Raw genomic sequence first — 26,845 nt, forward strand, 5'->3', positions numbered from 1 at the left:
GCATGAGCCTTTGACGCTGCTGGCAAGTGCAGTGTTTAATTGCTTTCCAATTTGGCACCGAGTCTGCCTCAGGGTGAGATGGGGGAGGTCTGGGCACATGCCTCACGATGCTGCAAGACCCAGGTGTAAAGCCTTTTTACCTTGTTAACCTATCTGCTGTGAATGAATGCAGTGCCCCCAACAAACCTAAAGGTGCCACTGCAAACGAACGACTAGCAACTGAAGCTCCATCATACATTGGTTCAAATTTTCCTGCGCCACGAGGTTGAGCGAGTCCGATTATGGTGACGTCATAATGCAAGGCACACACTGCAACCTTGTTCCACCATTCCAATGAAGTCCTACAGACAAAGACTGATAAACTCGTTGACATATGCAGCCACCACTTCAATAAGACAAACCCATGGCACTGATCTCCAAAACCTTCCCACTTTACATCAATCGTGATCAACAAGGAAACAAACTCTTTAGCATTGGAACAACATGACAAGAGCACCTCCTTTTCAGGTATACCTGCCACCTGCTTGTCCGGCAATGGAGGTACAAGGGCCACGGCTCCAAACTTGGCCACGAGTCTCTCGTACAACCAATCAAAATGCTTGTAGCGCCGAAACACTGAAACCAGGCTGTCCTGTTCAGATGGGGGGGGGGGGGGAATTAATGGCATTTCACTTAATTCGAGGGTGTCAATTAAAAGTTTTACCACCACCGACCCCATCCACTCCCCCTGCTCCTCAACCGTGAAGGAACGGTTGACACCAGAAAAACTCGGCACAGATGTTAGTATTTTTCTACGTCACTTCCGGTCAGTGTCAGTTTCCACTCTCCAGGCAGTGCCAACATGACAGAACAAAGAAATATTTTTCCTTCATGTTGAAAAAAATAAATAAATATGCAAACCAGTAGCGATTGTCAGAATCGTGTAGAGCAGTCGACGGTTGATTTCACAAGCTGTGAACCCTCACAATCTCTCGTGGGGAAATTGAGGATACTCAAACATGCGGTATGTGCAGGGACTGTTTTTTGTGATTGGGGATTTTCCATTTTTGAAAGGGCCTATTATAATAGGACAATAATTATTCATGGTTCCAACCCAAACATAGCAATAACTTGTCAGTGGAGTTTCCGATAACAGTGTTGCTCGTGAAGACCAGATAATTTGTGGCAATAAGGTGGAGAAGCATTAAAAAAACATATAATCTGCAAGGCCTACATTCGGTGTTAGCTGGTACTCGATGAAGGACTTCATCCCATAAAGTTTATTGCTCTTCTTGGGTGATGCAATAATGCAATGAAGACGTGGTGTTGTTACCTCCCACCTGGGTCCACCTTCTCCGACCTGCACACCACATCGTGAGGAAAGTCAAAAAATAAATAATAAATGGCACTTCCATGTGCCTGGATAAAATTTCCTCCACGCAATCCCGTCGGAATCCTCATACGGTGATGCACCACTTGCATTGCACCGAGCTAGCAGTCCAGGTGAGCTTAGCATTATGACAACCCCACAGGCTTTTATTCTTCTTCCGTATGCAGCAAGTGGTTGTAGGTTGCATAATTGGCTGAGGGTGCAACTGTGCTGCAGATGTAGTGCCCCTTTTAGGTCAGAATAGGAATTTGCAATTTGGTCAGGATGCCTGCAATAGCTCACCCACTCATCACGAAGTACACCCTGGGATTTTCGACATCAATTAACTAATGATGGCAGACAGGACACCCAGCTTAATGGCCACCCAAGATACATCACCCTGCCTGCGAGACTACGATGACAGTTTATTGTTGGGTCGAGACGGCTCAGAGGCGAGTGTGCGTACTTCTAAGCGATCCTCTCAGCGCTACCCAGGCTTTTGATCGGAGGAAAACCTTCAGGATACCGTCAGCCCAGTGCCATGGAAACAAGTTGTGGGTGACTGGGAAAACAAACCTGGATGACAATGGACTCAGCAGTGATGGGGCAATTTTTGCCAATGAGGAAGCTATCAAGGCCATGCTTTCCCTGCATTACTCTGCAGGAAAAGAGACAAAGGATAAAGTGAAACAAAAATAATCTCCGATTTTCCAAAATTTTAATGAACCTCACGAGTCTTGTGACTCGGTACTTACTGCAAGCATTTACAAGTTTCATTCATTTCAAATAGGTGATTCAAAAGGAAACCAAGACAGCAAGGTATGAGCCCACTTGTTCAAAGAGATGACTGCTGAGGAGGCTCGGTTAGGCCTGGATGCATCACTTTCCTTCTGCCGTCTCCGACCTCCCAAGGTTCCATGCTCAGCCGCTTCCTCATCACTGTCCCAAGAATCACCCTCATCTGCTCCCAAAAGTTTCAGATTAGCTCATGGTAGTAACAACCAAGAGACAATTTAGTTCCATGGACATTGACACACACACACACACACACACACACACTCTTATGAAATGTAGAAAACGAGAGTTGACAACAAATCTCTTCATATTTTTATTATAATTTAAAGGAAACAGGAAAAGGACATTTGGCTCATCACACCTGTGTCATGTTCACACCAAAGTTATTTAATATGGAGGATGGGAATACCAACAGAGGAGGAAGAAGCATGAAGAAAAAAAAAAAAACCTGGGGAGAAGGAAGCCTGCACGTTCAAAGTTGCTGGTGGGACGTGGACACTCTGAGCTTGGTTATTAAAACCAGGTGCAGGCAGTGCATTACCAGTTGTCCAAACCTACACATTATGAAAAAAAAAAACCAAACACAATTAAGACCAAATTATCATGTTAAAAAAAAACAAACAAACAAACAAAAAAAAAAGTACTTGCATCGGATGAACACAGTTGAGACTTAAGTGTAAACATTTCACAATCATTTTGGTATTTCAGTGGCTATGTTAGGACTGCTGAGGAGGCTCGGTTGGGCCAGGATGAATCGCTATCCTTCTACTGCCTCTGCCCATACAAGGTTCCATGCTCAGCCACTTCCTCATCACTGTCCCATGAATCACCCTCATCTGCCAAGATTCAGCCTGGCAAGATTGCTTCACGAAAGTATGCCCTCACATTACAGTTCTCTTTTCTGGGTTTGATTCACCAAAACAGGAGCATTTGACAACGAACAGGGATGGCTTTGCATCATAAAGTTCACAATCGTTTGAGAACGAATGCTGAGCTGCTTTACTCCCTGGTGGATGTTAATCTGCCTCCAGTGCCTTTTGGTTGAAAAGGACCAATGAACAGTTTTGGCAGCACCTCATCTCCAATCAGAGAATGACACTCGTCATATCCAGTGTGTCTCATATTGGGGAAAGGGGGGGGGGACAGAAAAAGGGATTCCCAAATTGAGATACTGAGACAGGGGTATCAAACATTGTACTCAGATGAGTGATGTATATCAAGTCTGGTGTTGGCTCAATGGTGAAGGTTCTCGCTGAAGATCTTAGGGGTTTGAGTTCGAGTCCCTGCCATTCCGTTAAATAACACCAGGTTGGTTGACTCAGCCTATCACCCCTCCGAGGTCGGCAAAATGAGTCCGAGCTTACTGGAAACAGGGGGCACTGCATCAGTGGCACAATCACACAACCAGCGAACACAGGCTGCATCTATCTATAATTCCAGCAATCTCTGTGTGCCTGTCTGTCTGTCTGTCTGTCTGTCTGTCTGTCTGTCTGTCTGTCTGCGACCGCCGTTTCTCGACGACCGCCGGTCCGATCTCATTGAAACTTGCCAGGAATATTGCCAGGGACCCACGGATGTGCCTTTGCGGTTTGACATCGATAGGTTCCCAAGTTACGGCCATTTATCTGTCGACCAATGACAAGACACGGTGCTATGACATCAAGAATGACGTCACAATTAATGTTTATTTATTTATTTATTTATTTTTGCACGATCGCCGGCCCGATCTGATTGAAACTTGCCAGGAATATTGCCGGGGCCCTGCGGATGTGCTTTTCAAGGTTTGATATTAATCAGACGAGTGGTTCCCAAGTTACGGCCATTTATCTGTCGACCAACAACAGGACACGGTGCTATGGAGTCACGAATGATATCACAATTAATGTTTATTTATTTATTTATTATTATTTCTTTTGCACGATTGAAACTTGCCAGGAATATTGCTGGGGACCTGCGGATGTGCCTTTTCGAGGTTTGAGAGAGAGGCTGCACATACTGGCACTCACCTACGGGCACGCACCTACGGGCCCGCCCCAGTACAAAATAATCATAGTGATACATATTGAGGAATGGAAGTTTTCAAGCTATCACAAAATTAAAACTAGAGGGGGGAGCACTCGGGAGAGTGCTAAACCTCCGTCGCTAATACTGCTGGGTCACTCAAGTGAACCTTATATCTTATTCATTAAATATGATGTCAACAGTGCTGAGAGTTATAGTTTTCCCCAACATTTTTTGGGGGGGGTTGGAAATCACTTAAAACATGTAAAAATGCAAAAAAAAATAATAAAAAAAAAAATCGTAATTTTGTTGAAAAAGTTGCAAAAATTTTTTTCTCTAAATTTTTTTTGGGAGGGGGGGGTTGGAAATCACTTAATATATGTAGAAATGCAAAAAAAAAATTTTCTCTAACAATTTATTTGTGGAGGGGAAAATTTTTTTTGGGGGGGTTGGAAATCACTTAAAACATGTAGAAATGCAAAAAAAAAATTCTCAATTTTTTTTTTGGGGGGGGGGGGTTGGAAATCACTTAAAACATGTAGAAAGGCAAAAAATATATATTTGGGGGGGGGGGTAAAAAAAATTGGGGGGGGTTGGAAATCACTTAAAACATGTAGAAATGCAAAAAAAAAAATTTTTTTTTCTCAATTTTTTTTTGGGTGGCGGGGGACCTAGTCCAAAATTTAATGGCATGATCCTTGGACCATACCTAACCCCCCCACCAAGTTTCCTCGAAATTCGTCGAGGAGTTTTTCCGTAATACTGTTCACAAACAAACAAACAAAGGGGTGAAACCAGTAACCTCCATCCATCTTCGAAGATGGCAGAGGTTAATTAAGTGCAAAATCAAAAAGCTTGTTGGATTGCAAAGCTAACATTGACATTCAAAAGGGTCGCATCCTGTGTGAGAGCACCGAGTTGATCTCCCGGAAAGTACGTAACTCAACGTTAACCTCTTTTTTTTTTTTAGCAGCATCTCGCATCGCAAACGCTGCTCATGGAGAGCTCGGCGTTGTTATTGTTCTTCTTCTTGTGAAGACAAAACCTTAATCTCTAGGACTCAGCTCTTGTATATACAAGATCCGGATCTCCTTAAATACTGAGCACATGTACACATCCTCACAGACGGTGCCTTTTGAGAGAGTCTATCATGAAGATTATTCCATTTATTGTATTGTAATTTCGTAAATACGAAAATACATGACGGGTTTCGCCATTGGCTTAATGAAGGCACATGACGAAATATCAGAAGTTGTTTTTTTTTTTTTTTTTAGCCGACAAAACCTTTAGGACGCTGCTCTTGGACACATTTGTCCTTGTTTATTATTATTAATTTTATTTTTTTCCCCCAGCCATCATATGGTTCAGGTTGTTTTTAACTTTTACCAACCCCATCAACAATTGCACCTGTACAACTATATGTGGAACATAATTTAATTATATCAAACCTCAAATGATTCCCTACTGGGCCAACTGAAACCAGATCTCACACTGACTAGAGTGAATTGTGAAAATTAACATTAAAAAACAAACAAAAATAAAAACAACAATACATACAATGCTGACTTGCTGTGTCGGGTTTTTCAGACATTAGTACACAAACTCACTCCAAGAAGAAAACATTAAAGAAAAAAAACAATTAGCCACATTGGTCAGGTTGGTCGAGTAAACGAAGATGTGCAGTCAACACACTGCCTCCTCCTCATTCCTGTTACAAAGCCATTCGTTTGAATAATTTAAATAAACCAATGTCACCCGCAGGGTGACCCGTATCTTGCCAAAAGGTGACCACGTGTGACTTCTTTAAGGTCACACTGAGGTGAACAGAGCTGCTATCCACCAGGAGCGACTCCTTGAGGAATATCTGCCGACGAGAATCGTTCTACAGAGTAACCATGAAAAATATGCGTTTGCCTCATAACGTCACCAAATGACGTCATAATGTCTCAAGCTTGACATATCTAGAAAGCACTCATCGAGGTGTTCAATTTGAGGTACTACACGATATGGTTCCTAAAACTTGAAAATTTGACCTTGGGGTCAAATATGTTTGACCTTTGGCGCTAACCATGAAGGTCAAGGCCAATCGCCACCAAAAATTAATCAGTTGAGCGCCAGACCATGAACTATATTCCCATGAAGTTTGAAGACGATCCGATCAAAATTACTCAAAAAAATAAGGGTTTCGTCGACTCCCCTGATCTTTGACCTTGACCTTCAAAATTTTGTGCACTGAAAGGGACCTCTATAGGCCTCTGATATGCGAAGTTACAAAAATTTCCGATAACTGTGCTCTGCAGAATTTTTTATACATGATTACAGACAAAAAAATAAAAAATAAAAAAAATAAAAAATAAAAAACATACAAGCTGACTAATATATCTTGCAAAAACTTCGTTTTGGCAAGATAAAAATAAATCAATAATAAATCAATTTCTTGAAAACCTTCTCGGTTTATAAATGATAGAATTCCTCTAAAAACAGATCAATGTTTTATTCGTTCTGATTGTTTGTTCAGCTGAATGACATGATCATTTCCTTTCTTTGAATAAGTTATCTCACTACACATCAGGGGAACATGTGACCTTGTGGTTTCAGTGGTGACAAAATAATGAAGTAGTTTTCATACTGCAATCATGTGGGGTTCAAATAGCATTATGAGCTATTTGAAGTTTTCTCCAGTGCGAGCGGGGTAGTCGGGTCTAAAAGGATCCTCTATCACCGCTAACCAATGTGACTTCACACAAAAAGAACGATGCTCGAGATTAATGTGTCAGGTTTATGAAACTTCCTGGTGGTAAAATTGACCTGTCCTTTTTCTTTAATTTGTTTCCACTTGTCCGATGGACAAAATTTCATGTCCCAGGTAGTCAGACAACTGTTAATGTCGAGCCCCGGAGGACAGAGTTGACCTCTTCAGAAACACAGATGAATTATCGAAGACGCTACAATGATGTCCTCAAGATAACAGTGTAAACTTTTATGATGTTGTAAATATATATACACACCGGATAATATTGGTGACTTACTTTTTTTTTTAACAAATACCAATTCTTACAAAAGAGAACAAAAATATTTTATTTCAGGTGGGTTTCCAGGTGACCAGGACACCTCCCGTGGGCACACTGGTATTAGAACGGTTAACGTTAGAGAGGAGGTTGTACAAATACCCTCTTGAAAAGGACAACAATGGGAGGACAGCCATTGTTCTATACAAGAGGCATCATTACAAAAAGAAAATTTCTATATGACATCAAACAGAACATACAAATCAGATGCGATTAGGAAATGTAAAAGGGAAATATAAAAGGCACCTGCACATAGTCCCGAGGTACGAGTCCCTTTCTGCCATCTGAAGTTTCCGCTTCAAACCAACCATCATCACGATCCTGAAACCACAAGTTAAGCCCTTAAACTGATTTGCAAAGTTAAACTTGAATACTCATTGATGAAAAGGCAAACATTTCCACAGGTGTGTGTGTGTGTCTGTTTTGCTGCGAGGGAATGTCCAACAGTCAGGAAAAACTAAAATGCTGGTTATACCGTCATACGTTTGGTTTGGTATTGAAGAAGCTAGACATGATTGAGAAGGTTATACCATCAAATGTATTACAATGCTATTGAGGAAGTTAGACACAAGGACATTGTTGAGGAAAATATATTTTAAAAAATTCACATTATAACCCCACGCACACAGAGTGAAAAGCTCGGTTCAGCAGAGGTTCATGTCCGTCCATCTGTTTGTTTCTTTCATCAGTTGATAATCGAGAAACAACATATTTAAATTGAATGTTAGATTTTGAACATGAATAGGAAGACAAGTTTCCCGTTTTACCGTACCTTTGCTCCAAATTTGTCCCAATCATAAATGCACAGAAAGGAATGAGAACTTTTTCGACGCCTGTCTGGCAGTCAAACAAAATTGAAGATAATTCCAAACACGAAACTAAGTTTTCAAGGACACAAAACTAAAGTAACGTATGAGATAGGGTAATGTAAATACTGGCATGTGAGGGGGTGTCGTATTGGAGTGAAGAATGCCGTAATAGTTTGGCCAAGTACTGTTTAAAAACAGGTTGTTGAAAGTGCCAAAAAGGCAATTTGTGTTCTGCAGTATCCAATTATACAGGGGTTTTTTTGTATACATTGTCGAGGCTCGTATGAGAGCTAACACACAACTCACAGCAAGGGGGCATGAGACAAGAGGGGCGGGAGGGGAAGGGACAAAACAGTGGGGCACAGACACATTAGGTGAACTGTGGAAGGGAGAGGGAAGGGGATGGGACGGGGAACATGGCGAAGAGAAGATGGACATTCCAGGGACTTTCAGGAAGGAAAGCAGGGGAATTGAAGGAAGTGGGCTTGGGTGGATTATCGGGGGTAAAAATGATCGAGGATTTGGATGGGGGAAGATAAGAGGTGGTGGTGAACAGCTGTTTTGAAAGCCTGGAGGGAAGAATGGGAAAGAATAGAGTGAGGAAGTTTATTCCAAAGGCGGGGAAAAAGAGGAATGAAAGGGTGAAGATGAGCAGTGATTCGTGATTTTGGTAGTTTTACCAGAAGGGGGTTGTTGGCGGACCTTGAGCGCCCTGTGGAAATGTGGTGGGGACAAATCTCAGAGAGAGCAGGGGGGCAAGGCTGGAGAGGAGTCGGTAGAAGACAGAAAGACCACCGACCAACCTGCGGTGATTGAGTGAGAGGCTCAAAGACTCAGCTTCATTGCGGGAGATGCCGATGATCTTAAATGCCCTGGTTTCGACAGCGTGAAGCCGAGAAAGGTGGGAGGCAGGAGCACCAGCCCAGAGGGGAGAGCAGTACTCCATCAGGCTACGGACAAAAGCTTTGTAAGTGATCAGGAGCTCAATAGGGCCGAGGAAGGACATTGCACAACGGAGAATCCCCAGTCGGCGACTGGCTTTTGAGGCGAGGTTGGAAATGTGACTTTCCCAGGAAAGGTCATGGCAGATAGTGAGACCCAGAAGCTTGAAAGAAAAGACTTCTTCCAGAGGATTGTTGAGAAAGTGGATGGGGGGGTTTTGTAAACGGTCCTTTCGAAGAGACATAGTGAGAGTGTGAGATTTGTCTGGATTGAAAGACATGTTCCACGTGTTGGACCAGTTTGTGATTTTATCCAGATCTGCAGTCAGTGAAGAAGCTGCTGCTTGCCGGTCTGAGGGATGACAGATGGTACGGCAGAGGGTGGAGTCGTCGGCAAAGAGAAATAGAGGATTTTCCAGAGAGTCGGAGAGATCATTGATGAAAACCAGAAAAAGAACAGGGCCCAGAACGCTACCTTGAGGAACTCCAGCCTGCACAGGTAGAGGGGATGAAAGAACTCCATTTAGGGCCACACATTCACTGCGACAGGAGAGGAAGTCTGCGAGCCATGAGTGGAGATGGCCTTGAATACCATGTGAAGAGAGTTTGATGAGTCGGGCAGGGTGCCAGACTGTGTCAAAAGCACGTGATATGTCCAGGGATACGGCTCGGATTTCCTGTCTGGCATTGAGGACCTCCATCCATTGATGGGAGAACAGAAGCAGCATATCCAGGGTAGAGTGACCTGGTCTGAAACCAAATTGATGATTGGAAATCAAGCCATTGGAGAAGAGGAAGGATTTCATGTCTGAAGCGATGATGGATTTCATAACCTTGCTGATGATTGGGAGAAGGCTGATTGGTCTGTCGTTACAGGGATCTGTTTTTGCACCTTTTTTATGCAGGGCAGTGATGTTTGCAGATTTCCAAGCAGATGGCAGATGACCTTGGGCAAATGAGAGGGTGAATAGAACAGAGAGAGGGTGAGCAAGAGCAGAAGAGCAGGCTTTGAGGACACGTGGGCTGATGCCGTCTGGACCGGTTGCAGAATCTGACTCGAGGTTTGAAAGCAAGCTCTCCACCTTGTCAGGAGAAAAGGATACAGAGTCCAGGGACAGTTGGGTCCGACTGGGTAAAGTGGGTAGAGATAGTGATGGGTTTAGGACACAAGATTTAGCTGCAAACACCGAGTTTAGACATTCAGCTTTATCACGTGTGGTATCAGCAGTGCGGCCATTTGAGGTAAGGGAGGGGATGGAGGGGGAACATACACCAGAAACAGATTTGATTAAACGCCACCAGGATTTTGAGGAGGGAAAGAGGTTTGAGAGTTCAGACTTGAGATGAGAAAGATGTTGTTTTCTGGCTCTCCTGAGGGTAGATACACACTTGTTCCGAGCTTTGTGGAAAGAACTGAGATTGCCCTCAGTTGGGTTTGCTTTCCATGAGGCAAAGGCAAGTTGTTTCAGGACAACTGCCTCGCCACAAGCTTCAGTAAACCAAGGGCGGGAGGAAGGGTAGGACAACTGAACACGAGAGGGGATAAATCTGTGCATGAGGGAGAGCAAGTTTCTTTGAAAGAATTCCCAGGATGAGTTGATGTTTGAGAAAGTAGTGATAGGAGACCAGTCTGTAAGTTTGATGGCTGCTCGGAGACTCTGCCAGTCGGCTTGAGTGAAATGCCAGGCTCGACGGCGGTGAGGTGGTTCTCTGATAACAGCCAGAGAGATGTCCACTTTGACAAGGACGTGGTGAGAAGAACCGATTGGAGCGAAGGAAGAGCAGCAGATATTGTCAGGGAAATTTGTCAAAATCAGATCCAGAAGAGATGGAGTACCATTGGTTGAGATCCGGGTCGGGAAGTTGACCGATTGAGTCAGTCCTAATGAGTCGCAGAAAGCTTTTGCTGAGGTGCCATGGCAGGTGAGAGAGGTACCCACACCTAGCCAACTGGCGTGATGACAATTGAAGTCACCACATAAGAGGAAGAGAGAGTTTGGATGAGAAGATAGAAGATGGTCCATGTTTTCGGATAGTGAGGTGTAGATGGAGTCATCAGTGTTAGGTGGACGGTACAGTACACATATAAACAATAGGTGGGAGTGGAGGGGAAGCCGAAGCCAGAGGTATTCCTGGGGGTGTGGGGGAGTGAGAGCAGTGCATGGAGAGTGAGGAATGGAGTCTTTGATGAAGAGAGCAACTCCTCCACCAGGGCGAGGCTCAGGTCTGTCATACCGTAAGAGGGAGTAACCGGGGAGAGATACTTGGGAGTCAGACACGTCTTGGGAGAGGAAAGTTTCTGTTAGGCAGATAATGTCTGGTTTGTCAGTGGCAACCTGTATGGAAAGATCTGAAAGGTTTGAGCGAAGGCCCCGGATATTTGAGGTCCACACTCTTAATGAAGAGGTAGGGGAGGAGGCTTTGGGTGCAGGAGGTGGAGGGGGGGGGGGAGGGAAGGACAAGGGACAAGGGGGGGGTAAGGAGGGTTGTTGAAAGAGTGTGGGGTATTGCAGAATAGCGAGGGGAGGGGACCGAATGAGGAGGAGAAAAGGCTCTGTGGTGCTGGGGGAGAGGGGGGACAAGGAAGAAGGCAGTTGAGGATTTGAGGAGGTGGAGTGAAGAGATGGAGGTGAGAGGGCAGTGGAGGGAGGCAGCTTGGTGGATGAGAGGGGAGGGCAACTTTGAGAAGAATGAGTGAGGGGGATGAAAGGTGGGAGAAAGGTGAGGGGGAATTTTTGAGAGAGGTGAGAGGGAGGCTTGGACAGAGAAGAGTGGGATGGTTGCTTTGAGAGTGAGAGTGAGGGGTGAGGGGGGTGAGTTGGCACTGAAGTTGGAGAAAAAGAATGGTTGATGGAAAGCGAGCATCCATGGCAAACTGTGGTTTTTAAAAGTTTTAGGTCAGAGATGCGATTTAACACAATTCTTGATGGATGCAATGAAGGCGAATTCAGAGAATGGAGAGAAGAAGCGCTGTAATAGTTGGATTTTTTAGGAAAGTAATGAAGAAGAGCTCGAAATGAGAGCAGTCTGTTAAAATAGCAGAAGAGTAGTGCATTATGAAACAGTAAAGAGTACCACATGTGTGAGAGAGGAAGATGAAGCATTATAAGATCGTTTTGTTGTTAATATTAATGTTTGAGAGAGTTCAACAGATTTGGTCATGGAAGTGTAGGGAAAAAAAAAAAAAAAAAAAAAAAAAAAAAATCGAGGAAGAAGACAAGGAGGAAGTTAAGAGGAAGAAGAAGCAGAATCGGGAGAACGTGAGCGTGTTGTTGTTGTTGGGTATTTTTTTTTTTTTTGAGATAAGAAAGATTAGTTGGGAGAATGGGGATGTTTGGAAAGTGGGGAGGATGAAAATTGAAGGTAATGGGGAGGATAGAAATTGAAGGTAATGGGGAGAAAAAACAAAAAACAAAAAAAAACAAACAAAAAAAAACAAAACGATCGAACACCGAGTGGAACCGGTAGGCCTCAAGCCTCGGCCAAGGCCTAGGCCTCAAACACCAGGTAAGAACGTCGACAAAAATACTCACAAAATAGCACAATTTTTGAAACAAAACTGAACTAGGAACACACAGTAACATGTAGGTGAGAAAATTAAACAGTTAAAACGGGACAAATAACGACCGGAAACTTAACTTTGAGAACGTCAGCAGGGAGCCCAGAAGGAGACCTCTCGTCGCTCCAAACCCGGAACCGGAAGGGTGCCCCACAGAAAACCAGGAAATTTGGTACAGTTAATTTAAAACAAACCAAAAGCAAACTTAGATGTAGTGTAAAACAAAGATACACTTTATTTTCAAACAAATCAAAAGCAAACTTTGATGTAGTGTAAAACAAAGATACACTTTATTATATGTTAGTTTATTGATATGGTAAAATACGGCAAAATAAATCTCAAAATCTGAAATTTCCTGGTTTTCTGTGGGGCACCCTGTATAATAAGATTAAAATAAAATAAAGACTTTAGAGGTTGTAGAAAAAAAAACAATTCAGAAGTTTACAGCCATTGATGCAGCATCGTTTATACCACCTTATTGAACATGTTACCATGAGTTATTCATGACTGTTGTGTCCTTTATGACATCCGTAAAAACAGTACATTTCCTGTTTGGAATGATTTTCAACTTTGCTTCACTGCCAGGGCAGGCAGAGTAAAATATATATATATATGTATGTATGTATGTATGTATGTATGTATGTATGTATGTATGTATGTATGTATGTATGTATGTATATATATATATATATATATATATATATATATATATATATATATATATATATTTTTTTTTTTTTTTTTTATCTCACTCCTCTCTGCACACTGAATTCATCCCGATCACACGAGCCAAAGTACTGCTAACCTTCAGGTTCGTTTTCAGATTCGTGTTCAAAATATAACATTCAATTTAAATGAAGTTATTCCTCGATCATAAACTGATGTTTGCAGATTGACAGACAGACAGAGACAGAAGTGAACCAATTGCTTAACCACACTTTTTGCTTTGCATGCGCATGGTAATAATTTGGCATCTAATCTAAACAACCTTTTGCATTCCCCTTGTGTAATCCAACATTGCTGCACAAACAGCCCACCCAGCATCCAATCAACTCCGAGAGACCAAAGTCATGCCACGAGCAAAATTGCAATCACTCACTCAACTGATAGCAAAGCCCAACCACCTGTGATGACATTTAATTGATTTAGCTTTGTTATCATTATCAGGGATGCAAGCAAAGAATTGTTAAAAAAGAAAAAGGAAAATTAGTCATGCAGCACAAAGTGCTGCCGTGTAAACCATGTATGAGAGAGGGGTCCGGGGGCATGCCACTCATTCCTCCACCCACAATAAAAATAAATATTAAGAAACTCAAACTACTTTTCCTTAAATCTGATGAGTTTCCAAAAGCTTTTACTCCAATAACAATGTCCAATTGTTCCACTTCATCTTGTGAAAATTTAATGAAATTTTGGACAATCAGGATGTCAAAGCAAGTCACAGAATGTTTGTTTCTTATCAAATAAAAATCATGACAAGTCTGGAGACGGCGATGGTTCACAAGCAATGTACACGGTTCGCTTTTTTTATTTTTTGACCTTCGAGGGGACGCCAAGGGCAAACTGGCGGGAATCGGGGAAAAACGTAAATGATGAAAGTTGTAGTACTCAAAGAGCACTACTTGCATAGCAACTTTCATTCGAAACAGTTGAAAACCCTCGGAGCTCGATGCCTGATTTGATTTTTTTGACATTTTCTAAGTTTGTGACCTTGTGACCTTGACCTTGGGCCGAAAATGAAAAATCGAGCTCTGTGGGGCTATACAGGTGCCATTGGGCTAACCAAATACCAAAACCCCTGCCAGATTCGACAAACCTCCTCAGAGAAGATGTAACTTGAAACCGGCTACCCCCTAAAAACATGTTTTTTGGGCGTGGCTCTGCCCATAATGGGCGCATCACGCCCATTCTCAGGAAAACACAACTCGATCATGATATAAACCTCCCACCCAAATTTTATCAGGATCAGATCAAAACCCACGGAGCTATGCTCGGGACAGAGACAGACAGACACACACACCCATAACGAATATAGTTGTCACTTATTGACTCGTGAACCAATTATGAATCAGCTGAAAAAAAAAATTCAACTTCTACTACAGTTCGATAATTCCGTATTACATAATAAATACTGGGATGAATTTCATGACAAACATTTTAAGTAAAATGATTGAGATGTGCTAATTTGATAACATGCTCCAGTTTTCCTGCATCTTAAAATAATTACTCAGGTTCCTAAATTCACATCAATGACAAATGAGAGTACAAAGCAAAGCAAAGCAAAGCAAATCTTCTGTTAACAGTTTCCACAACAATTAATCTTTACAGTAAAATTGAGCACAGAATGAAAGCAACTAATCTTAAACAACACCAACATCCAAGCAATGTGAAATGACCACAAATTCCTAAAACTTGAACAATTCCCTTGGTCATACAGTATACACCAATTATATATATATATATATATATTATATATATATATATAAATAAAAACACAGTTTTAAGCTCATTATACAGTACGCGTCTATCTCCCAATCCACTCGCTTGCTTCAGCCAAAACGTGTAATGGAACATGTGAAGACTTTGAGTCCAATTCCAATGTAGCATGTTTAACAAGTCAAGTCAATTACAGTTCACTCACCGAGGTGACAACTTTTCATTGCCATTTCATTTGTGCGTAAAAGTTTGAAATGCCGAAGCCCAAGAAAATGAAATGAAACTTTTCCCTTCAAGTTAAATTAAACATTTTGAAACAGATTGGACAAGGCCACGCATCATTTTCCTTTTACTTTAAAATAAACTTTTATCAATCAGCAGGACTGTTATCTATTTATTAACAAGCATTATGCTTTCAAACACTTATTTTGGAATAATCCTGGTTTTTGGTGCGGTTCAAGAATGCATCACCTATTTATAAGCAAGATATACCTGCTGGGAAACTGGACTAGTTCGCATTACTTTGATTTGACAATATGTCCCATTTATTCACAATCGCATTCACGATATCGATGCGATGTTTACATCCAATGCCTTAAGCACTGCAATCAGACAAACCTTATCCAGTATGGAGATGACATTTCCTTCATTGAGGGTGAGTTCCGAGTCGGCCTCACCCATAAAGTCGTACAGAAGCTGTGCCTGTCGCACACGCACGCGCACACACACACGGTGAAAATTTGCATGCGCATATCACAGGAAATGCCTTCATTTGATCAAAATATAATTACAAGCTCATGGAGATCAATTTCACCAAACACACTCAAGAAGGCACTTTCAAGTTCAGTGGGAAAACACCATGATCAATTGCTCACCCATCCTGCCAAGTGCATTTTTCCTCACCTCGATACCACCATAAAATCCCTGGTAGCCAGATTTCTGCCACACCACCACCAGATGCTCTAATGTATTTGCCAAGTAGAATAACTCATGATGTACAAACAAAATGATGAATAGACTTTTAACCCCTTCGGTCCCACCTCCTCATGCCTCCAAAATGCTATTCAGTCCGATATAGTTTTTGGCACTCTCTCTCAAAAGTGAAGAATCACTTTAAAAATTAAATAATTATTGTATCCGGATTCGAATCTTCCACAAAATCGAATCAATTCGTCCTTGTCACACACCCAACGTGTCCACCATGTTTCGTCCGAATCCATCCACAACTTTTTGAGATATCCTGCGGACAGACAAACAAAGACAGACAGACAGACAGACAGACAGACAGACAGGGGTGAAAAGATAACCTCCTTCTACCTTCGATGGCGGAGGTAACAAAAAGCTGCATCAATTTTGAACATGGTCACCGAAAACGCCAAGTGGTTGGATACATGAGCTGACTGAGAAATAACCTCGTCACAGCAACATTTTAAACAAACAAGGGAAGTTAAGTTTCGTGCAATGAAATAGGAGAACCAACTTCACCTCAGAATAGCAAGAAGCTGACTGCCAAAAGTTTGAAGGGGAAAGAATACGATGATGGGAAACAAAGCTCGGTCTAACAATGATAAATCCATTGCTTGACCTGGGTGAATTGCCATTTTTTTCAGTTCCTTAAGATTAAAAGCAAAACAAGCACCGATTCGTATTCGTTTCCTCAAACCGAGTCAAAGAAAGCATCAGAACCCACAATATGTTGCTCGAAACACGAGTAGCGACAAGGCCAAAACACAAGGCCTGTTGCTCTCACTCACACTCGAGGCAGGTTGGTGGCCTCTCCAATTTTTACAGCCTCGCCTCCGGTTTTCTCACGCTGCTCTCTGTCCTCTGATCATACCCAGGAACTCTGGGATGCATAGTTTCTTCTCTTCCATTAAACCCCTCCTGGTTAACCTTCCAAAATCCAGGTGGACTGCATATGTCGACTCTTTTGTTCCTCATTTCTCCATTCTATGGAACAAACTTGCAGAAACTGTTCTGTCTCACTCTTCCCTCCAGGGTTTCTAGCAGGTCGTAAAGTGATGCAGTCATGCCCCTACACCCATTCCCCTCACCCCCCCCAAACAATGTGTTTTTACACTACTAACCCAACTGAACCTATGCCTCGTACTTGCAGGTGAGAACATTCCTCTCCTCTTTTCCTGTTCATTCATTCCCTTGCTTGTGTCATCCAACTGTAAGTTCATACATACCCTCTGTCACGTTGCTCTCCCATGAGCTTCAATTGTGCAGAGAAAAAAAATTAATAAAATCAAAACGCATTCACACTGCCATGCGGTACAAGATACCGGCACACAGATCTAATATTTTCAGAAAGTACAGAGAAACTTTCAAACACGAGAACTACCTAAGGATTTGGTATCATCAATACCACAACTTAGTCTTTAAAATAAATAAAAAATTATAATAAAAAGCTAAATTCCATCAACGCTTTAAAACATTGCTCAGCTCTGTGAAAAAGTGAGAAATTATTATAATCTGCAGCACTTTAAACCAACGAACAAGGTACGAGCATCTGAAATGAAAATTCAAATGAACGTATTCTAGCTCCGTCAGGAACGATCAAAACTACACTCTGCTCCGGCTGAAAACAATTATAATTGAAAAATCAATCAACCAAATTACATGAAAAGCCAAAAGATTTCTCAGGATTTTTTATTTTTTTTTGGAACAATCACTTGCCTTCCCCTCTCATCACAATTCCCGGATGCCGATAAGTCGGCCTGTCCGGGCTTCGACCCTCACTTTTCAACAATTCCTCGAGGAAAGGACGCTTCGGCCATGGAGAACTTTGCAAGTGACGTCGTTTTTGTCGAGAAAGCGAAAGTTTAAAAAAATTAAAACGTGGACGACAAATATTCAATTACTTGATGTGTTCGTACCAGAAGCTCAATAAATGCCCCACGCGTGCATGATGCGGCAAGTGTAAATAAGATGGCTCAAAGAGCAGCTCGATCTTGGAAATAAATGAAAATATAAAAACAACACCATGGAAGGATGTTGGCGGCAACAACAATGGAAAAGTTTGAAAGTGTTGATGGAAATCACCATTCATTTCCATTAGATACCGACAGACCAACGTCCACGCTCCATGATCCATTGCCTTACGCTTTGTGTCCGTCACCGCAAGCCTTTTTCAAAAACACAACTTTGCGTCAACCTTTTGATACTATAGATCGCAGAACCTCTTCGGTTGCGGTTAAAATTAGTTGAATTTCAAATGGAAATTCGTTACATCCACACTCGGTGGTGTAATGGTCAGAGCACGTTCTCCGAGTTCGGTAGGTCAGTGGTTCGAACCCTCGCAGTGTCATACCAGAGACTTAAAATATTATGTACTGCTTCCTCGCTCGACGCTCATCACTACAAAAGTATAGAACAAGGACAAATCACAGTAGGTTGGCAACTGTTATGCAGGCCTCACAGGCCAAAACGAGCTACTCCAGTGCAGCGTGACCACTCCTTGGCTTTTTTCACAAGATCTTGGCTATTCGTTGTTCACCTTGGCGTCTTGGTTTTCTATTATCATCGCTTTTCTGAAACCTTGTGAATTCTTGGCTTTTTTTCATTGGCTCACCTTGGCATTTATGAAAATGAGGAGTAGTCACTCTGGTCCAGTGTTGAAGTTCTTTCGTAAGGGAACTCGTATTTCAAAGCAAGTAACTATTAATGAAGTAATGAGCAAAAAACAAACACCGACTACGTGCGAGACGATTTTAAAAGGCTCTGCTTAAGACCACTCACCCAAAACAACAGAGGATTACTCCAGACAAAAGATAATTTGAAGGAAACCCTCAACATATTTGCCTTCAAACTTTTTATTGCAGGGGAAGTTTCCGCGACTTGCTTTACACACAAGACAAAGAAGCTTTGTTAATGGAAGAGGGTGCGAGTCAAGGAACATTGGCTCAAAGCCGCAGCCTTATAAAGCCTTCCTTTTGGGATACATTGTGTGTCTGTCATGTATTCTCCCATCAACGTACGGAACACTCAAATAAAAGCGACACCAGAGAGTGACAATAAGTGTAAACAAAAATAAAATAAAATAAAATAAAATAAACATGCCATACATATTTATACACACATCTCACAAGAACAACAAATAAAAAGGAAACAACGCTCGGAAATCACAACATGAAAAGGAGAGAGAGGAGTGTGGGGGGGGATAGGTGGGGAAAAAAACAAAACACGGGGGCACATGACAGGGACGTCGGGGTGAGGGGTACGCAGCTGGGACGTCGGAGTGAGGGGCACGCAGCTGGGACGTCGGGGCGAGGGGCACGCAGCTGGGACGTCGGAGTGAGGGGCACGCAGCTGGGACGTCGGGGCGAGGGGCACGCAGCTGGGACGTCGGGGCGAGGGGGGCACGCAGCTGGGACGTCGGGGCGAGGGGGGCACGCAGCTGGGACGTCGGGGCGGGGGCATGCAACTGGGACGTCGGGGCGAGGGGCACGCAGCTGGGACGTCGGGGCGAGGGGGGCACGCAGCTGGGACGTCGGGGCGAGGGGGCACGCAGCTGGGACGTCGGGGCGGGGGGCACGCAACTGGGACGTCGGGGCGAGGGGGGCACGCAGCTGGGACGTCGGGGCGAGGGGGCACGCAGCTGGGACGTCGGGGCGGGGGCACGCAACTGGGACGTCGGGGCGAGGGGGCACGCAGCTGGGACGTCGGGGCGAGGGGGCACGCAGCTGGGACGTCGGGGCGAGGGGGCATGCAACTGGGACGTCGGGGCGGGGGGCACGCAACTGGGACGTCGGGGCGAGGGGGCACGCAGCTGGGACGTCGGGGCGAGGGGGGCACGCAGCTGGGACGTCGGGGCGAGGGGGCACGCAGCTGAAACGTCGGGGCGAGGGGGCACGCAGCTGGGACGTCGGGGCGAGGGGGCACGCAGCTGGGACGTCGGGGCGAGGGGCAGGGGGCACGGGGGTGTGAAGAAGTAGGAAACTCGGATGAGAAGTTAATGGAGGTTACAAAAGCTGGACGTGCTGGAAAAAGGGACGAAGGGGACAGAAGTTTGAGGAGCGACACAAATCAATTGGTTTTTCCAACTAAAACTTCGAGGAAGTTTACAAACAAAACGTTTCCAGGACGTTTCTCTGATCGTTTCTCTGATCGTTTCTCTGATCGTTTCTCTGATCGTTTTGAAAGTTTCCGATGAGACACAAGAGCTTTTAATTGAAAGAAGAAAAAAAAAAAAATAAAAAAAAAAACCAAAACACTTTTCGCGGAAGAAGCCAACAAGGTGTAAATATGGGTTTAATGGGATGGATCACAGATAGTACACCTTGAAGACCCAAGACCCAAGACCGCCGCACAAACAACCCACAACCCTCGTGGTTTAGTCGTGGATCGTCACCTCACCTGCGCCGACATCACGGGTCTGGCCAGAACTCGGATCAATCAACCATGAACACCGCCACACCTCAATTCGCACAACAACGGTCGATATCACCTCGATATCACCTCGATATCACCTCAATAACCCTTCCACACTCCGAATAAACTTCATTAACACAAATCACACCAAACTTCGCCTTTTGCCGATTTATGCATGAAAAAAGGGGAATAAATTAGTCACCGCCTTCCCATCAATAATCCTTCAATTTGAGGCTTTCAATGTCGAACATTTAAAGATTTTTCTCGCATCACACCCGTAACAGAGTAACTATATCAAGCTATGGTGAAAGAGTCACAGGTAAAAACACCTTCCCGTAAGGAAAGGTTGTTTTATTTTATGTGACATTTTTTTTATTCAGGCGCGAACTACACCGCCATGACCCTATATAGCGCTCCAACAAGTAACACATTTACCTCATGAAAAAAGTGTGAACAAATAAACTGGATTCACACTGAAGGAATCAAACGAGGAACTCCAACGCAAGGAGAGCATAAACCCGTCAAACCTGCGCAATCTTACTCCACGTATCCAGGTCCCGGTTCCTCTGTAATAATCCCCAAAACTTGTCGGGATCTCCTCTTCACTTCACCCCGTAAAAACGTTCTTCAGATCTTCCATGGAACTTTCGCACCTTGTATAGAACGGCTGGATCGAAGTTCAAATTTGTCTTTTCTTTTCTTGCAGACATTGATGAAGCTCGTGGAACAGCGAAAAGTTCCCTGTGGAGCGCTCGCTAAGCGGCTTAAGCACTCGAGCAAGCAGTCCAACGAAACCATTGAAAAGGAAACCATTGAAAAGGAACGGCTGGCTCATTGGTCGTGATTGGTCGTGGGACACATCCCACATGTGCTCGACCGAGGACCTCCATTTTTCTGGTTGTGCCACTTGTTAAGTTAACTTTGTTAACGAAAAAGTTAATTTTGGATGATTTCATTTTCAACCGTTTTTGCCTTTTTGTTGAGCGTTTTCCCCCTTTTCAGCACCGCTCGGGTCGTGTTGTTTCATTCCCGAGCCAGGTTTTGTTGTGACATGTCTTCTGATGTTTGAAAACAACAACGCTCCGCCATTGAGCATGTGTTAGTACATTTACTAATGAGGGATGTTTTGTGATCAAACAATAAGTTGTCGTGTGGATTTCCGATAACAATAACAACACGGTAAGTATTTATTTGAGGAATTATACAAATTTTATCGTGATTATTGTTACATTTGTGTCCCTTAAATGGACTTATTATTCCAGATGCTTTCTCTAACCTCACCTCCTAATTTTGTCGAGATAAACATCAGGGGAAAACGTTTTTTAAAATCGATTCGTTTCTGACTTTACCCTCAAGAAAATCATGCACCGCCATTGCACGAAACAGCGCACATCGGTAGGCCTTAGGCCTCAGGCCTGGGTGTAAGTCCATGATCTAATCCAATTGGAGTGATACCAGGTATATAACCACAATTTATTATATACACACATAAACCGTAGGCATGTTTTTGCTTCAAGTATGTACGTCGGGTTATCTTTAATATGAAATCGGCAAAGCCAAGAAACGAACGAATCAGGGTGGGTTGGAGAGCTTCTTCTTCATTTTCGATCCTGCATTAGCTCGAGCATGCATTAAACTGAAAGCAAATTAATATTTAGCTTATGTCTCCGAAATGAGTTCAGAAAGTGGGACCCAGTGTCTGTCTATAAGCATTTGATGAAAACATCTCACACAAACCACCTGACCAAGAGAGACCACATTTGGTACAATGCATCAGGACAGCAAGGTCCCATGGAGTTGTGCTCCCCATCTGGATGCACCCCCTATAAAGGGGGTAAATGGGGTTTTTACCCCAAATATTGGTATTTCATTCAAAAATCTTCTTCTCAGAAACCGACAACCAGATTCAGACCAAACTGGCCATGTGGTATCGTGACTATGTCCTAAACTTAAGCTGTGTTCGCATGGCCACATCTTCCCTGGAAAGGGGGTCTCAGCATATATATATATATATATATATATATATATATATATATATATATATATATATATATATATATATATATATATATATATATATATTTATTAGGGTGGTCCAAAAAAGTCGTAAAAAATAGAATGTTGCTCCACAAGCTTAAAATTATTCTAATATGATCCAATAACGCGCATACATTTTTTTTACCTTGATCGGAGGTGAGTTAGAGGTCATTCCATATGACGACTTTTAGTCTCATGACTTGAATAAATTGGGGTATGGCCAGGTACGATTACGGGTACTTCTGCATATCCGAGGTGGAAATGGAGTGCATTTTCGAACTCTATGGGGTCGATTTACTCTAAGAAATGACTGCACCGACATTGAATTTACTACCATTTCGAAAATATGACCTAAAACAAGATTTATCATCCTTGGAGTTGAGTAACTAATCCTACTCATTCCGATATTTTCTAATCTATAATTAATTTGTTGTCCATCTAAACATTTCTTAGAGTAAATCGACCCCACTGAGTTCTAAAATGCAGTCCATTTTCACCGAGGAAGTTCAGAAGTGTACGGATTCGCATCTCACCATACCCTAATTTAATATAATAATAACTAAATAAATAACTAACATATTTTTCGTGAATCATTGAATCTAAAACACTGGATGTTGGGCCGGCTAGAAATAAGTTCAGGCGGGAGTGGAGACAGCAATAGAGGCGGAGATGATAGTGGTATTTGGTAAATGAGACGAAATATTCTAATAGTTTGTAATTCCATTGATTGAAAAATTAGGGTATGGTGAGATGCGAATCCGTACACTTCTGAACTTCCTCGGTGAAAATGGACTGCATTTTAGAACTCAGTGGGGTCGATTTACTCGAAGAAATGTTTAGATGGAGCACAAATTAATTACAGATTAGAAAATATCGAAATGAGTCGGATTAGTTACTCAACTCCAAGGATGATAAATCTTGTTTTAGGTCATATTTTCGAAATGGTAGTAAATTCAATGTTGGTGCAGTCATTTCTTAGAGTAAATCGACCCCATAGAGTTCGAAAATGCACTCCATTTCCACCTCAGACGTCCAGAAGTACCCTAATCGTACCTGACCATACCCTAATTTAACCAACTCATGAAACTAAAAGTCGTCATATGGAGCGACCTCTAAATCACCTCCGATCAACTTAAAAAAATTTATGCGCGTTACTGAATCATAGTGGAATAATTTAAGGCTTGTGGAGACAACATCTGAATTTTTTTTTTTTTTTGCTGTTTTTGGACCACCCTAATATATATATATGTATGTATGTATATATATATATATATATATGTATGTATGTATATATATATATATGTATGTATATATATATGTATGTATATAATAAGCCTGGTGTTGGCGCAGTGGTTCGGGCAGCGGCTTGCGATCCAAAAGGTCCTGAGTTCAAGCCCCGTTGGGCCACTGAATTTATACACCAGGGGGTTGACTCAGCCTGTCATCCTTCCGAGGTCGGCGAAATGAGTACCAGTATACTGGGCCAGTGTATACCCCGGTTAAAATAGGTGTACCATATCCCTGTGTCGTAAGAGGCGACCAGGGTTGCGTCAGGAAGGGCATCCGGCGTAAAACATGTGCCAAATCACGATGCGGATCATATGGATGATCCGCTGTGGCGACCCCTAACGGGAGCAGCCGAAAGAGGAAGAAGATATACATATATATATATATATATATATATATATATATATATATATATATATATATATATATATATATATATATATATGACTACACGTCCTAAAGCTCATCTGGATCAGGAGCAACAGTCACTCAAACCCACCCACAGACCCTCTTAGACCCTGATTTTTTTTCCTGCTGTGAACAAACTTTGGTCCATCATGGGTGATGATGGTTGTGGTCGTTTCATTGAAATCATGTGTGTGGTTTCGGAGAAGAGAGGAAATACCTATTTTGGGGAGGGGGGGATTTAACACCCTCCCCCCACCCCACTCCTGTAGACCCCCAAAACGAGCGCAGATTTTGATGCCTTCAAAATACACTTTGGTACATTATGGGTGATGAAGGTTGTGGTCAAGTTTCATCGAAATTGTGTGTGTAGTTTTGGAGAAGAGAGCAAATACATATTTTGTATTTGGGTCCTGGTGGGTCAAAAAACCCTCCATCAATCCCCTTATCGAGCACAGATTTTGATATGGTCAATAAACCCTCATGCGGCATCAGATATGAAGCTTGTGGCCAAATTTCATCAAAATCGTGTGTTTGGTTCAAGCGATAATGACTGAAGTGTTTACGGGACGGACACACTCACTCACTCACCTGCGGACACTGCTCGATCGCATGAGCTCACCGGACTAAAGTCCAGGTGAGCTAAAAAAGAAAAGCACGGTCCGTCCGTGAAGTCGTCCGTCCGTCAGTCAGTCAGTCCGTGAAGACTATATGCCTATTAATCATGTCCTGTTTGAACGTTGGTTGCAGACCACATGAACGCCTATAAATTTTGTACGATTGGAATTGTTCCTTTCACAGTGAAGCCACGTGACTATACTATGTATGTCTATTAATTACGTATTGCTTGAACGTCAGTTTCACCCTGACCTCACACACATATGTCTATTAATTACGTACTATTGGAATATACGTTTTGATGCTTTTAGACTGCTGAGACCAGGAATCAGCCTGTGAAAGTAAAGAGGAGAGTTAATATGGTGGTAAGGCAGGGGTCTTTCACTCACAGAGTAGTTGCTGCATGAAATGGTTTCCATGGAAAAGTAGTGGCAGCAGAAACAGGAGATAAATTTAAATTGGCATTAGATACATTGGTACCCGGAAGCATTGGAGATAGAGGGGTACAGATATATATTGGCAGGACTTTTTAAAAACTTTTTTTTTATATACAAGGTCTAAACAATGGAGCAGCCACTCACACACACACTTGGACATATAAATGAGACAAACACTAAACATGGCCACTCAGCCCGAGGGAAGTGCTGTCACCTCCAGGGATACCCTGGGTACCAGCAACATCACAACAATGACACTGATTTTCTCACCACAATCAGCTCAGCATTTCCTCAGGACGAATTCCCACCTCGCCATGGATGCCAACTGACAGGGATTGTTTGTGCTCTTTCCTTTTAAATGCTGAGCATCAAAGAAGGAAACAACATGAACCATTTTTAAAGTCTCTGGTATGACTCGGCCAGGGTTTGAACCATAGACCTCCCAGATTCGGAGTAGACGCTCCAACCATTACACCACTGAGTCTAGTTCATGTGTACATTCACATTGAGTATGGATGAGTCATTGAATACATCTGTAGTGATTGCGATGCCTGTGAGGTTTCATCAAAAGATAAAGTCTGGTCGGTGTTTGTGCATTCCTCTCCCCAAAATCGCCTTCGCCAACCCCACTCACCCACCCCCCCCCCAAAACTAAACAAACAAATAAATTTCTACCACCATGATGATGTCCCTGAACATGTCACACTTTACTCATCCACACTCCCCCCCCCCTCTATCCCACTCCCAATGAAATGAAGTCTTCAGCTTGAGGGATTTATTTAATGTTGCGTCGGTGTGGTGTCAGCATGATGGGCAGAATGGCCTCCTCCTGAATCAAAGTTCCTTGTTATTGCTTGAAGTTACCTTATAATCAGTTCGCTGGCTGCCAAATCTACCAAGGAACAAAACATTATTACAAGCTTTTTGTCCATGACAAAGAGTCAGCAGTCAAACACTCTTGGTTGTCTTCAGTGATGTCATCCACTTGTCCCAGTAGCCAAGCATTATAATGCTCACTTGCATCCTGAGGATGTCCACAAAGATGATGTCCAATGTTCTCTACCTCATCGTTTCCCACATCATGGGAACGGGATTCTGCACGGTGAGTTGATACAAATCTTTCAGAATTAGTGGAATTGCATCGGTGCGCCAACTCTCTGGAGTTTGGGATCGACATGGTATAACCTGCAAATAAAACATGGCAGATTTTAAGAAGTGATGTCAGGATCGTGCATTATTTAAGATAGTGATGACTTAGGTATGTCCTAGTAAACCGCAAATTTAAATGGGGATTTGTGGAAACTGGTGGTGCTGGAGTTGTACCCGAATGATGGCGAGGTACTCGATTGTGGTTGGAAGAGTTGCCTGGGAGAGTCATTTGCTGATGGATGGTCTGTAACACATGAAAGCTGCACTGATGACATTGTGAAACTGTGGTCACCGTGTTGGTCAACCAAAAACTGCTTCTTTTGACGATACATTTATCTGTTGTCAGACCTGAATGGGACGTCTCAGACACCGTCGCCGACGTAGAAGTATCTCTGCAACTTGTTTCTCAAGGTCATCGTGAGGCAGGCTATGGCGGCTGTAAGATGGATGCTAGGGGGGGAACGAAACAAAAAGAATACGCAATGTCTGGTAAATTAGGTCGAACTTTCGAAGAGGAGAAGGTTTTGGATGAACAAATACAAACAATTAAACTATTAAATAATGTAGTTCGCACAATTT

General features: G+C 42.8%; 2 protein-coding genes across 6 annotated transcripts in view; both read right to left on the reverse strand.

Annotated features, from left to right (window-relative positions):
- The window catches only part of LOC147010724 (sorting nexin-9-like), a 47,930-nt gene extending 27,345 nt beyond the window's left edge, over window positions 1-20,585 (reverse strand). Inside the window, exons 1-8 of the mRNA XM_085860240.1 lie at window positions 20,319-20,585; window positions 15,576-15,659; window positions 7,459-7,533; window positions 2,592-2,697; window positions 2,180-2,309; window positions 1,925-2,006; window positions 1,214-1,339; window positions 514-631 (exon numbers count right to left, since the gene is read on the reverse strand). Of these exons, the coding sequence (XP_085716366.1) occupies window positions 514-631; window positions 1,214-1,339; window positions 1,925-2,006; window positions 2,180-2,309; window positions 2,592-2,697; window positions 7,459-7,533; window positions 15,576-15,659; window positions 20,319-20,330 (733 nt within the window). The 5' untranslated portion in view covers window positions 20,331-20,585. The remainder of the gene's footprint in view (window positions 1-513; window positions 632-1,213; window positions 1,340-1,924; window positions 2,007-2,179; window positions 2,310-2,591; window positions 2,698-7,458; window positions 7,534-15,575; window positions 15,660-20,318) is intronic.
- A 4,591-nt stretch (window positions 20,586-25,176) lies between these two features.
- LOC147010725 (sodium/hydrogen exchanger 2-like) overlaps window positions 25,177-26,845 on the reverse strand; it is a 101,106-nt gene continuing 99,437 nt past the window's right edge. For 4 of the 5 annotated variants that reach the window (XM_085860431.1, XM_085860428.1, XM_085860429.1 and 1 more), the window contains 3 exons: window positions 26,615-26,716; window positions 26,420-26,510; window positions 25,177-26,302 (listed from right to left, as the gene is read on the reverse strand). In XM_085860431.1, the coding sequence (XP_085716557.1) occupies window positions 26,031-26,302; window positions 26,420-26,510; window positions 26,615-26,716 (465 nt within the window). In that variant the 3' untranslated portion in view covers window positions 25,177-26,030. The remainder of the gene's footprint in view (window positions 26,303-26,419; window positions 26,511-26,614; window positions 26,717-26,845) is intronic. The other variant, XM_085860430.1, reaches the window with a different exon arrangement.

This window comes from Eptatretus burgeri, chromosome 16 (assembly GCF_056783735.1).
Source record: "Eptatretus burgeri isolate ZD-2024b chromosome 16, Ebu_testis_v1, whole genome shotgun sequence".
Classification (NCBI taxonomy): Eukaryota; Metazoa; Chordata; class Myxini; order Myxiniformes; family Myxinidae; genus Eptatretus; species Eptatretus burgeri.